The sequence below is a fragment of the Panthera leo genome, chromosome C1, assembly GCF_018350215.1.
Source record: "Panthera leo isolate Ple1 chromosome C1, P.leo_Ple1_pat1.1, whole genome shotgun sequence".
Classification (NCBI taxonomy): Eukaryota; Metazoa; Chordata; class Mammalia; order Carnivora; family Felidae; genus Panthera; species Panthera leo.
The window spans coordinates 4,054,514-4,067,962 of record NC_056686.1 but is presented as its reverse complement, the minus strand read 5'-3'; the positions used below and the strand labels follow the sequence as shown (position 1 = coordinate 4,067,962).

At 62.0% G+C, this 13,449-nt stretch overlaps 1 protein-coding gene across 3 annotated transcripts in view; it reads left to right on the top strand.

The window, feature by feature from the left end:
- ACOT7 (acyl-CoA thioesterase 7) overlaps positions 1-11,817 on the top strand; it is a 100,574-nt gene extending 88,757 nt beyond the window's left edge. For all 3 annotated transcript variants that reach the window (XM_042951079.1, XM_042951078.1, XM_042951077.1), the window contains exon 9: positions 11,444-11,817. In XM_042951079.1, the coding sequence (XP_042807013.1) occupies positions 11,444-11,542 (99 nt within the window). In that variant the 3' untranslated portion in view covers positions 11,543-11,817. The remainder of the gene's footprint in view (positions 1-11,443) is intronic.
- The last annotated feature ends 1,632 nt before the right edge of the window (positions 11,818-13,449 follow it).

The window sequence follows — 13,449 nt, the reverse complement described above, 5'->3', positions numbered from 1 at the left end:
ACGTGACCGAATCCCCTAAGCCTGAGGGGCCAGCAGCTAGCGATGGCCGTGTCTTCCTGCCGGCCGGCCTCACGTTGATCCAGGCTGTTATCTCTCCAGAATTAAAGATGGTCTTTGATTCTTCACTGAGGCATCCTGGGGCCCACCCCGTGGCAGGGAGGGAGCCCCGGCCTGTCCTGCGTGGCGCGCACTCGAGGCCCGCCGACACAGCGCCGTCTGTCTCCCAGAACACGCGTGTGCTCCGCACAGCCTACGTGCCTGTGGCCGTGGTGGGCGCTCGGCCTCCTCCCCTCTCTGCCCCCCCACCTTGTCAGCTATTTTTAGCTTCCATCCCCGGGGACCGGCTGACATGGAAGGCAGCGCTGCTGTTTGGAGTTTTTCTTGATGAATATTTTATTCTGGGGCGGCTGTGCTCAGCAGCTGCCGGCACTTTCCAGGCTAATCATTAAAGAGGCAGATGTGGAGTATGGAGCTGGGCTGCCGGGCTGGACGCCAGGCCCAGGCCCCACTGCTGCCCTGCCTGCCTCTGAAGGCCTGTCTGTGGCCATGCACCCTGACGTCAGGGGTGGAGGGCACGCCCCAGATGGCCCTGAGCAGGGCTGGAAAGGTGGCCTGTGCAGAGAGACACGGTGGCAACCGCTAGGGTGGCTTCCTGGGGACCTGACACCAGGTTGGTCCCAGCACCCTCCTTCGTCTCAGTTTCGTTTTAGAAACTGGAGAACCAAATTATTTCTGTGTTGAAGGGAGGAAGCACTGTTCTGGGGCCCCCGCCTGCCTCCCATTCTCTGGTTCAGATGGGGATGCTGCTGCCCCCAAGGGCCCCGGGGAGACAGGAGGTGTGGCTGGAGAATGTGGAGGGCGGGGTGCCGGGGTGCTGTGTGCTGGCCTGCGGTGACCGGGGTGTGTCGACACGGGGCAGGGTGGCAGGACAAGGGGGAACCCAGCCCGGCGCCATTTCTGCGCCTACTGAGCACCCACTCTAGGGGCCGGGGGTGCCCCCCTAGGCCAGTGTCCAGGCAGGGCCAGTCCCTGTCACCTGGGAAGGTGACAGCTGGAGCGCTCCCGGAGTGCCGACTCACTTCAGGGCTGGCGGATCCCCACACTGGGGGTCAGGCTCGGTTGTTGCCATCCTGCAGACAGGTGACCGTGACAGAGATGGGAGGTAACTTGACCGAAGTCACATGGCTGATCTGGTCCAAGGGACCTAGTGTAGGACCTTGAGCCCCAGCCACGACTGCTCCCTTCCCGCCCCCGAGCCTCCGTTTCCCCACTGGAGCCATCACGGGCTGAGCAATTACTCTGCAGGACCTCTCTGAATTGTCCCAGAGATGACCTAACTGGGAGGCTCCCGGCTCCTTTGCCCTGCAGAGGACATCCGTGCCCAGCCGGACCCCAGGCACGTGGCATGCAGACAGGGGGCTGGGGTCCTCCCGATGGCCCCATTCCTTGAGATGAAGCATCAACAGCTAAGGAGGCTAAGGAGGCTGCCACTCCTGACCGCGGCCAGGCCTGCTCTGCACAGCCCAATGCAGCAAGGGAACACACATCACTTCCCCAGGTTGTAGGAAAGCGGGTCTTTACCCGGGGACTGTCATGGGCGGGGGCCCCTCAGCGTCCTGGACACTCAATGTCCTGGAATGATGTTCACTCGCTCCCTAATTGAAGAAACTCAGATGTACTGTAGTGCGGCAGGATTGGTGCTGTTCTGGAAGGGTGTGAGAAGCCACGTTATCGAGGGAACCTGTGCTCCCTGCTGCCTCTCCCTGCCCCTCCCTGCGCAGGGGTGAGTCAGGGACTGGACTTCATGAAACTTCTTGATCCCTCCTCTCACTTGGTTCTGGACGCTTCACAGGGACTCTGTCTTGTGGTGGGAAAATGCCCCCATCCCCAAGCCGTTCCTGTCACCTCAGTGGTTGGTGCTGGGAAATTTCTAGTGGCCTGTGAGAACCGGGGGTGTGGGTGAGAGGGGGCAGTCCCCGCCAGCGCGGCCTTCCCCTCTGCTCTTCCTCCAACCGCCTTTACCTGTGCCGCCGGCAGATGTCCCCTGAAGCCCCACCGTGTCCCTGCCGGTCCGCCTTGGGCCCTTTGCCAGAACAGCAAGTGTTTTGGAGACCACCCTCCCATTAACATTCAACAGCCAGCTACCCGAAAGGAAGGGCCCACAGCACCAATGATACACCTTTTCTTGTTAAAACGCTCGTAGGTTCTACTCTGGAAACATTGGTCTCGTTGCTTTGTTGTGATGTTTTCAAATCCGGGTGACCCCTGGCTGTTTTAATTTCTCTCGAGTGTGAGAACCCAGAAGCAGGCTCTCGTAGGGCACGGTGAGGCCTGACTCCGGTGGCACCAGGAAGGCGGCTGGAGGAGGGGAGGCCTGTGGGCGACACTGGCCGAGGTGCAGTCTCCTGGGGAGAGGGAGGGGACCCCCGCTGGTCAGGGCGCCCCAGGTTCCACTGCGGCCACCTTGGAACGTAAGTGAGGGGAGAGGCCTGTGAAGGTGGTTGGGACCGGACGGGGGCCAGGGCTGGAGGACCGAGGAAGGGGATTTCAGCAGGACAAGCTCATGGCCGGTCCGTCTCGGGGGAACACAGACCCGCCTGCCCCTGATCGTGTAAGAAACACTGCTTCTTACTGGCACCGTGCTTTCTCCGCAAGGTGGCAAAGACCCGGTGAATCCAGGGACACTCCTGAACCCTGTACTCAAAGGTCCAGGTGAGAAGCAGGCTCTGGAGCCCCCAGTGGTAGGAAGGATGCAGAGGGGCCTCCCTGCACGCACGCGCGGCCTCGGGCTACAGTGAGTCGGAACCGCCAGCCGGAGGGAGGTGCCTCTTCGGGGACTTTATCCACGCCCAGGTGCGCTGGACGCTCCCCGTCATGCCTTTGTCACCACCGGGGGCTCCTGTTGAGCCCCTCAAGGGTCTGAGCTCTTGAGTTGGTTGGGAACGGAAGGCGTCTGACTGCGTGTCATTGGAGCAAAGCCGCTGGTTTGAATCTTTAGCACAAACACCACACCAGTTTGGAATCAAGGCTCTTTTGTTTCACTCTTCCATTTGTTCGATCATTCGTTCATTCATTCATTCGGCAAATGCCTCCTGGGCCAGGCCCGGCCTCAGCGAATGGCAGTTACGATCTTTATCGTGGCTGTCCGGTGGGGACAGCCGTGTCAACGCAGCTGGCTCAGGAGTGAGTGCTGTGACCACCGCCACGCCCCCCCCCACCCCCCCCCCCACCGCCCGTGTCGTGGGTGAAGCTGAGGAGAAGGCGCCCGATATGATTGAGTCCTGCTTTGCCTCCTGTACCAGAGCCGTCACCCTTCACTGCCTTTCCCGATGTCCCCAGCTCCCAGGCCCTCTCGGAGGGGAGTCCACGGCCACTCTGCACAGCACAGCCGTTGTTCCTGAGGCTGAGCCGTGCCGCCGGGTGAGGGGCCCTGACACAGGCAATGTCACCGTTGGAGCCATCACTGGAGGCGGCCGCGGGGAGCCCCCCACGTGGGCCATCAGGCAGGGCGGTGAGGGACTCTGCTGCCCGCCCGGCCTGCTGAGGTCGCATCTGTGGGTGCAGCCGCTCTCTGGGGACACAGCTGCTTGCCAGGCTAGGGGCCCCGGATGCCAAGTTCACCCCTGCCTGGCCACACACGGGGCCCCCCACGAGGCCATGCTGAGTGGCCCCAGTCATCAGAAGACATCCTGACTGCCTGCACAATTGTCCCCAGACCCCTCCTGTCTCCCATTATGAAGACGGGAGAGGGAGCGTGCACGGCTTCCTAATTAAGAACGTCTGTGTCCCTCAGGCTCGCAGGAAGCTGTTCTGTCACCACTGGAAACCCTCTTCGCACCAGACATTCGTTAATTACAAAAAGGACAAGCTATTGATTTTACCGCGAGTGGAAGTTAGTCACTCGCCCTCCGTGCCAAGTTCCAAATGTGTGTGCTCGCGGCACAGAAAATTGCAAACTGGAAAACATTTGGTCTGCGCTGTTAGGCTCCAAGAGCCACAGGCTTTCCTCCGGTGGAAAGGAGCCCGGAAGACAGCGGCTGGCAGGAGGGAGAGGACGCAGATCTGCGGCCCCTGCAGCCAGCGGGCGGGGGCCGTTGGGGCTCCCTGAGCAGAGGGGCAGGGGCACTAATGACCCCCGTGTCTCTGGCTGGGTGTGAAGTTCCAAAGGGCCTGATGCCTTAGGTGACCCCTGGAGCCGTCCGCCCTCCTCCCCGGGCAGTGCTGGGAGTTGGCACATTCTGTCTCTGAGGCTGTCTGTGACACGAGTACCTCCCAGGCACGTGTACAGAGAACACCCGGCCGTCTCACCTCCTCAGGTCGCTGGTTGACAGGTGTGAGAACCTTGCCCTGGGAAGCTGGGGGCCATCCCTGCAGCCCAGAGCCTGGCTTCCTCACGACCCCTCCACCGTCCCCTCCACTAGGCGGGCACCTCCTCGCACCCGTGGGAGATGATGCACCGGGTCTGAGCCTCCCCCCTCCAAGGCGCGGGCGTGTGCTCGGGCTGTGGCGCTGCTGGCCTGTGGTCCTGCGCCCTTCTCCCTGCCGCCAGCTCCAGGCCCTTGAAGGCAAATGTGGTTTCCCGCAGAGGAGCTTTTTCCTTCTCCCCGCCGCCCCCAGCCCTCCATTAAAAACAGCAACAGCCAACAACTTATGTATTTATTTACTCTGCCGGATGGAGGGAGACGGGATGCAGGGAGGCGGCAGCCGGGCCGTGGGCGGGGGCCGCGCAGGCAGCCATCTGTCTCGTTCTGTCAGCTTCACACCCGGCAGGGAAGCGGTGGCCCCTCTTAGTCACTTGGCTGGGAGGGCTGTTTGTTGGAACTCACGGCCTGGGGCGGCCGAACGTCCTCTGGCCGCGGGGCCGGGGCGGTGCCGCCACAGAATGCCGAGCACTGCCCTGCCCACCTCTGTTTGCTTCCCTCTCCCCCTCGGATGGCCGTGAGGGGACTTGACCGTCTTTATAAATCCCTGCCCTGGCTGGACACCTTCCTGGGCAGCCGGGGGACAGGGCGCAGCGCTCACGGGGCGGGGGCGGGGGTGCTCGATGCCTGATGTCAGCCAGACGCTGCCCCTAGGCCTGGTGGGGCTCTACAGAGCCCAGAACATTCAGCACATGCCGTCATCCCGAGACCAGAAGAGAGATGAGCCCTCAGCCGGCCCCTTCCTCTGAGGCCTCGCTGAGCTGGCCGGCTGCCCGCACATCCATCACGAGTCAGCGTTCGTTCTGTCTGAGGGCAGATCCCGGCTGATGACTTCGCTGCGGAATATCGAACGTTGGTGCTGTGCACTGGCCTCTCCCTCCACCGAGTGGACGCTAGAATTTACCGTGTTTTGTGCCAGCAGCGTGGACGGGAATCATCTGCGCTTCGGCCTCTGCCCCTCCTCAGGGCACGCATTGACTGAACTAGTGAGAGAAGCATCCAGAGCTTCTGGCACACACATTCTGGAACCCCCGATGGCCTCTTGGCTGCTGAGGGGTAAGTAAGTAGCTGCAGTGGTTGGGGGCAGTCTGGTGGAGGGCGGGCTTCAGGCCTGACCGGAGCCGGAGCTCTAGAAAGCCTTGCTAGACCGGATCATCACAGCTGCACGTCGGGCCCAGGGGGGTGAGGGGAGGCCAGCAGGGTGCCACCCTGCACGTGCACGGCCCCAGGGGTGAGCGCCCCCTTAGGACTGGAGGACCCAACATGATGCTCCCCTGGCTCGCGACTCTGATGTGTCTGTACAGACGTTCCTGAAGTTGATGAACTAGAGAGAGGATTCCTCGTGAGTGCAGGGGAAGCATGGGGTGAAACATGGGACGACAGCCCCAACTCCGGCTTCCCCTGAATGTGACAGAAGGGCAGCACACTGCTCATGTCTGTGGAAATCTGGAAGATGCCCTGGCTGCTTGTGGTGCCTCGGTAAACCCGGGCCCCGTCAGCCCCGTGGGTTGGACTCACCCTCACGGGAGCGACTGGGTGTTGGAACCGGAGCCGGACAAGGGAAAGTGCACCGCACCTCCGCCAAGAGCTCGAGAAGCTTCTTGGGGAGGCGCCTAGCTCCGAGGCTGGAGTGAGGGGCTGGGCCAGGAGCACACCCCTGACCCTGGGCCCCTGGCAGGCTGGCAGGCTGGCACCAGCTCAAGAAGGGGCCTTCACCCTGGGGGCCTCCAGGTTCATTCTGGGCAACATCGGAGGGTCACAATATTCCCCATTGCCTGCCCGGGAGCCCACGGATAAGCGCCCATTGGCATGGGATGGCCTGGCCCAGGCTCAAATCGAGGCAGCAGTGCCCAGGCTCAAATCGAGGCTCTGCGGCTTACCAGATGCCATTTGGGCAAGCCACCCACCCCCTCTGGGGTCCTCGTTGGTGAAAGAGAAACCGCAATGACTTTGGCGCTCCTTGTGGGTTGCCGTGCAGACTGTATCGAGCTGGCGTGGTGCTGGCACGTGCCGGGGCTCAGTGCAGGCCGATCCCTAGAAGCCGCTGCCCAGAGAACTTCTGAGAACTGCCCCAGGTTGGCCCCCTGTGCACAGCCCACGTGGGAGAAGGGGTGGGAGGGCTCCACGCTTGGTCACCGCACAAGGTTCACCTGGGCAGTTGGAGGGATATTGTCACAGACGCGTGGGTTAACTCGGGTCACCGCGGATATGGTTCTGGGCTGGAGGAAGGTGCCAGGTGGGGAGGCGGGCGAGGGGGCCGCAGGGAGATAGAGCCTGGGGGGGGGGAGGGGCAGCTCCCCTCCAACGCGGGACTCAGTCCCTCAACTGACTGCGTGTGACTTGAAGTTCTTTGTGCCCACGGAAGGGAGAAGGGGTCCCTGCAGCTGCCCTCATGGGTCTAGTTGGTTTTTCTTTTTTTGCCTTTAATTATAGAAAAATAAATGCAAAAGTAAAGAGAAGAAAGAACCCTTAGGTGGCTATCGACACGGGGCCAGTCTTGCTCATGTATATACCCTGCCCACCCCACCACCCGGGCCGGTGGAGGCCAATCTGAGACGGCATCATCGCCTCTGAGTCTTTCAGTGTGTATGCAGTTTGTCCTTTGTCACCGGCTTATTCTTACCAGTGGACTGGACTCTGGACAGCCCCTTGCCCCACAGACACCTGGCCCCGGGGGCCCGGCCTGCCTTCTCACAGTTTCTGCAGGACCAGTGGCCCCAGCAGCAGGCTCTTGAGCGTAACCCCAGCATTGCCCAGTGTTAGAAGGGCCCGGAAGGGCATCCAGATGGATGCCCGCCCCAGCGGCAGGTTCCCCGGGCAGCTCATGGGGGCCACTGTGTTGAGGCCTTGGGTTGGAGAGGGTATGGGTGCTGCCCCTGCTCCTTGTAACCACACAGACAGGAGGGTCTAGGAGCTTCCCACTCCACAGATGAGGTGCCCGAGGTGATCCGGGGACTCTGCCCCTGCTGTTCCCCAAGGGGGCCCTTCCCGTGCGTGGTGGCTCGCTCTGCTGAGCGGGCCCTGTCACCGCCACTCGCCTGACCAGATGGGGAGGACAGCCGCGGTTGCCGTTGGCAGGTGGCCCGCACACCTCCGTGGATCGGGACCCTCCCAGCAACCCCCACGTGCCTTGGCACCCACTCGGCTGCTCCCCCCACTCTGGAGTCTCCCCGGCAGCACCTGGCCCTTGAGACCCCCTCGCGCTGCTTGACTTTGTAGTGCGGCCGTGTCACTGTCACTTCTCGACGTACCGGATAATCTGCCTCGCCTCTGCGTGTTGCCGGCTACTCCGTCGGCTCCCGAGACAGGGTCCGTGCACCCGGCCCAGAGCAGCGCACGAGGGAGGAATGAATGCATGAATGAATGAATGCGTGCTGGCTCGGCCGCTGTAGGGAAAGCGCCGGGCTTAATTCAGTGAGCGTTTCCTCTGCGCTGCTCCCGCTTGTGTGCCAGGACTGGGGTGGGAGGCATCTCCGTGCCGGACCTTCTCCTTGATTTTCTGTGTACTGTGAGGAGGGTGTTCACCTCTGGTCGTCTGCAGATCTAATTACACACCGTACGGTTTTCACGTACCGTAGACAGTCCGGTGGGTGTTAGTGCGTTCACAGAGGCACACAGCCATCACCACAGTCAAGTTTAGAACATCGTCATCCCCCCAAAAGAAACAGTGCACCCCTCAGCCGTCAGCCCTCCCCCAGCCCCTGGCACCACTAACCCGTGTTCTCTGCGTGGGCGTGATTATCCTAAAGGTTTCGTGGAAATGGGACTCCTACGTGAAGTGGGCGGGGGGCCTCTGTCGTCTCTCGTTGGGGACGGCTAGCAGGACTTTGGTCTCCCCAGCAACCCGGTAGGGTGGGTACGGGTCCATTTTATAGAAGACGGTGTGGAGGAGTCTGCGAGCCTTACGACGGGCAAGCGGCAAAGCCAGATTCAAACCAGACTGGCCGGCCCCTCGCCCTGGCTCCAGAGAGGAGGCTGGGCGGGGTTTCGGGGCAGGATGAAGAGGCCACTCCAGGAAGGGTGTGCAGTGTGGCGGGGGTCCCGATGCGGGCCAGCCCATTCCACAGGCCGGGTGGCGCTGACCAGGGTCTATCTAGGCATCCTCCGGGGCTATGGGGACAGCTCTGAAGGCGCGTGCCACGTGCTGGTAGTGGGAGAGCGTAGGCAGCACCTGGCCATTCGGCCAACCCCAGATGGTCGTGCGGCTCCTGAGGAAGAGGGGTCCTTGGCCAGATCTGTTTGGGAGGTCGCCGATTCAACAAAGTCGAACAGATTTATGTAACATCAAGATCTTCAAAGCCGCGGCCCTGTGCGCACGGTTTATTGTGAGCCGGCAGCTAGCATTCAGTTTCCCACACCCACTTGGCCAGCAACCGTCAAGAATGCTACATCTTCCTTCCAGAGGTGGGGACGTCAAGGCTGGGGATGGGGCACAGAGGCTATGGAGACCACTCCCGCTACAGATTTGCAGCTAGTGCCATTAACACAAATGGAACAATGATGCGTGTCCTCGAGGGAAAGAACCGAAGTGCATGGTGTGGACGGCCCAGAGGGAGCTATAGAAAGACTGGCGGACAGATGGACAGAGAGATGGTTGCAGAGGGTGGTGCTGCTTCCCAGGGGCTTGACCTCGGTGGGCCATTTCTGCCCACCTTCTAGGACCCCCCAGAGGATGGCTCCGTTTGCCTCCCGCCCCCCCCCCCCCCCCCGGACCTCACCCTACTCTTCTGAGCCCTGAGAGCCCTTGGCTGGTGACCCGGGCACTTGGAGACCAAGTTCCTCACGTGAATCCCACACCTGCCAGTTTCCAGAAACGCTGGTGGGCTAGAGAAACGGGCCCCTCACATCAGGCAGGACCTGGCTCCATTGGGCTCTGCAAACAGCCCGGGGCCATCCCTCTCCAGCCCGCTGCCTTGCTCGTGGCCTTTGCTTTTGAGAAGTTCTTTTCTTCCCAAGCCTCTTGCCTTCTTTCCCCTGCCCCAGGGATGGGAACTCTACCAGCTGGAGGGAGGGCCCTCGGCACATGGCCCAGCCCACCGTCTCTCCATCTGCTTTCCCCCTCATCCAGTCCCCTTTCCCAGCTCCAGGACCCAAACATACTGCCCATGAGCGGGTCCTCTGCAAGGCAGGTGGGAAACCTGACCGCAGTCCCTCCCCCGCGGGAGGGGCCCAGCCATGCCGCCCTCCCAAGCCGTGGCCTTTGGCCACCGCAGATGGATGGGAGTCACAGGATTCCTCAGCCACGCCAAGCATGTTCCACGGGGGGGGGGGGGGGGGGGGGGGGGGGGAAGGGTCCCCAAATGTTTCAGCCCAGTGGCCTTGACCTTGCGTTCTTGGCCTCTTTGGCTGTCCCCCATCTGGTGCAGGGATGGATGGAGGGGGGCAGAGTGGGCCACAGGCCAGCGGCCACATATCACCTGGATGCTTATTAGAAATGCGTCTCAGCCCCTGGGCCCTAGACCCACCGGATCAGAACCCGGGTGACCTACGCACACATAGGCGTTGGAGAAGCCCCCCACCGACACATCCCGCCTGGGCTGCACAGAAGCCGGGCTCAGCTGGATGCGGCCTTGTGTTTGTGGGGTGCCTTCAGGAACAGGGACCGGGCCCCCGGCCCTCCTGTCCCCAGGAAGCTCCCCGTTAGCACTGCCTGCTCTAACGGAGAGAACATTTTGTCTCCCTGGGCTCTTTCAGGTCAGATTGCATGGCCTCAAATTTCATCTTTAAAAAAAGTCAGCCAGAGATAAAACCAGAGCCGCAGGACCGCCTTCCTCAATAAAGTGTCTTGGAAAAGCCACTTTCCATGTGTGCTTTTCAAACAGGCACCGGAACCACTCCGAGGAGCACGAGCCTAGTTCTTTAAATACCCGAAAGTTCCGCTGGCTCCGAGCCACGAGGTTTTGACAGTTTACACCTGGTGACATTTAGCGAACAATTTCAGAGGCGGCTGAGGGGGAGGAAGTATTTGGCTTAACCTGACACTCCATCTTCCAGCTGATTGTTCTCTCTTTTGCCAATATACCATTTGCCTGTAAAACACTTAGGCCTAAAAATAGCTGCTGGGGCTCGAGTCGTGGATGGAGGGCACCTGCCCCATTTCTTTGCCTTTCAGACACCCTCAGGGTACCGCAAGGAAATGTCCCCGAGGCATCCGCAGAGCGCTTTAAACCTGCATTCCTGGCCGGGGCTGGGCCAGAGAGAACTGTGCAGGGGGACAGATGGGGTCCCGGGAAGTGACCGCCTGAGCTGCTGCGGTGGTCTCCGTGCCTAGCGGCCAGGCCACTCTTGAGAGCGGAAGGGGGCACCGTTCCCAATCCTGCCACGTGGGCAGGCACGAACCGAGACTTCCTGGGCAAAGCCCAGCCTCCGGCCCGTTCCCTCTGGCCAGTGAGGGGGCTCTGCCCCCCGAGGAGGGGCGCGTGGCCTCTTAGGTCGCTCAGAGGAAAGGAATGCAGAGAAGGGGCTACCAGGACCCGAGGCGCCTCTTCCGGTCTTCTGTGCCGTCCAGGGCTTTTGCCCACCCAGCCGTCACTACTGCTCCCGGCCCAGCGAAGCGGCCACCCGGAGGTCACCCAGCCGGCACGGTGCTTGTCTCCACTTCCCTTCGGGGCAGGGACTGTGAGCAGCTGGCACTCCCTGGGACTGGACCCAGCGGGGACCCCCTTCCTTCCTCACACTCGGCCCTGCTCTAGGCCTTCCCTCCCATGTTTTATCAAGTGCATTTCCAGCTAAGGTTCATTATCAAAGAGGCACTGGGCTTGGGATTCCACCTGCCATGGAGGGTGGCGGGGAGGCACCCGTGACGCTGGCATCCGTACAGGGACCCCTTCCCAGGGTCTTCTCGGCCGCCTGGCAGGAAGGCGGGGCCCCGGGCCGGTGCCTGGCCCCCGGGCAGCCCCAGGCCGCCAGCAGAGCCGGGGTGGGGTGTTCGGGGGGGCCCCCCGGGGCAGGGCCCAGGCCATGGCCCGCATTCGGGGTGCCGTGGCGTCTCTAACCTGCCTGTGTCTTTGTGTGGTCCACAGCCCGAGACCGAGGACGAGAAGAAGCGCTTTGAGGAAGGCAAAGGGCGGTACCTGCAGATGAAGGCAAAACGGCAGGGCCAGGCGGAGCCCCAGCCCTAGGCGCCCCCTCCCGCGCCAGGTCTGCGGTGGCCCCGGTGTCTAGTCACTTAGAATTTACCCCCTTGGCCAAAAACCCAATCCACATTGAGAGCTGGTGTTGTGTGAAGTGTTCGTCTTGCAGTGTTAACCTGTGCTCTCCTGAAAACCTACACACCAAAGCTTTATTTATACCACTCCAGTGTCGTCCCTCCCGCTGGAGGCACTCCCGAGGGAATGCTCGCGTGCACGGTGTGTACGGAATCCAGCGTCACTAATAAAGCTGCTGTTTGACTGGACCTTGGTCCCGGGTCGTCATTTGTCTCGGGGGGCTGCTTTCCTGTTGGGCACGGGGTGGGGGGCTAGAGGCTTCCATGGGCCCTCCCGCACTCCCGTCTCGCCCGGGTGCCGATACCTGCGTGTACCCCAGCCCTCGGGTTCTCCTAATGACTTGCTGGCTGGAGGGAACACCCCTTCCCTCCCAGGGCCCGGGCTCCATGTCCTGGCCGGGAGACCCCAGCCAGCAGCCCGCTTGCCCTCTATCTGGCTCATGCAGGCTGCCAGCTCTAAGCCTCGAGTGGCCTTCCCATAGATGGGGGTGGGGGTGCTTGTGAGGACCCAGGGAGGTGATGTGCAGGCAGAGCAGAGCCCAGCCTGACTGGGCCACGTTCAGCAAATGGGAGCCCTGCCCCGGCCTCCCTCTGCCTCTTCTCAGTGGGAGCAGCTCTGGCTCTTTAGCCCTCTGGAGGAAGAGGCAGGGATTCTTCTAGAAGGAGCCTCCCAGCTGGTGCCAGGGCCCCTGTGCCTGTTGTGGAAACCCCCAGCCGCTCAGGCCAGGGGGTTATTGGGAAGGCTTGTGGGGTGGGGGTCTGAGCAGCAGCGTGTGTGAATGGTGTCAGCGTGTAGCTGGGGGGGGAGGGGGGCGTGCATGCACATCTGTAGCCCTGTCTGTGCATACGTGTGTGTGCATGTGTGAGATGTGAGGCTGTGCGTGTGCAGCCTGCCAGGCACTACAGGGGTCAAAGAATGTTCCGGACCCAGGCTCATCGTGGAAGCCTGGAGATGGGGAGAGTGGCCACCCAACAGCTGCAGCCTCACACAGGGCTCCCTGGGGCCCAGAGAGAGGGAATGAGGCTCCAGATGTGCAGAAACACCCGCCAAGAGCTTCGGAATCTGTCTCAGGCCTCAGTCCCAGCTGCCGGGGTTATTTCCTGCCTGGAAGCAGGAGGAGGGAACAGGCCACTGGAGGCCACAGCACCAATCCCTTCCCCCCCCCCACCCCCAGCTCCACCCAGGCCCCATTCAGACCTCCTTAAGGCAGCGGGTGGGTGCCCTGGGCTGGGACTGACCGGGAGGCCTCCCCTACAGGTCCAGCAGAAAGCCCAGCCCAGCCCAGGCCAGCCAAACCAATGTCCGTGAAGCCAGAGCCCAAGGGACGGGGGACATCAGGGCATCTACATCCTTCTCGGTCTTGACTTGACCACTCATCTATGTGGCTTTGGGCAAGCCAGGTGCTTAAAATCCACTTCCCGGGACAGCTGGGAGGAGCCCAGGCTAGCAAAGCATTTAGCACAAGGTCCCCAGGGTGGCCATGGGAGGCCCATCTCCCACCTGCCCCCAGAGCCAGCTGAGCCCAGGGCAGGGACACTAGTACAGGCAGCAGTGGGTGAGCTGGGCTGGTGGAGGGGCACTGGGGGCCATAGGCCTGGGGCGGGCTGTCCTCTGCCAGCGGGACAGCAGTGTGGCCAAAGGCTCCGGATGACTGGGTCACCTGTGTTTGTCTTAGAAATGCCACACTTGGTTACCAGCCTCCCTGTGCCAGCCTCCCGCTGCCGGTGGCCTATTTATAACCAGTGCCACCTGGGCAGGGAGCTGGCCCATCCATGGAGAGCTCACTAGGGGTCCTGGCTGCCCAGAAGCCATACATGGAG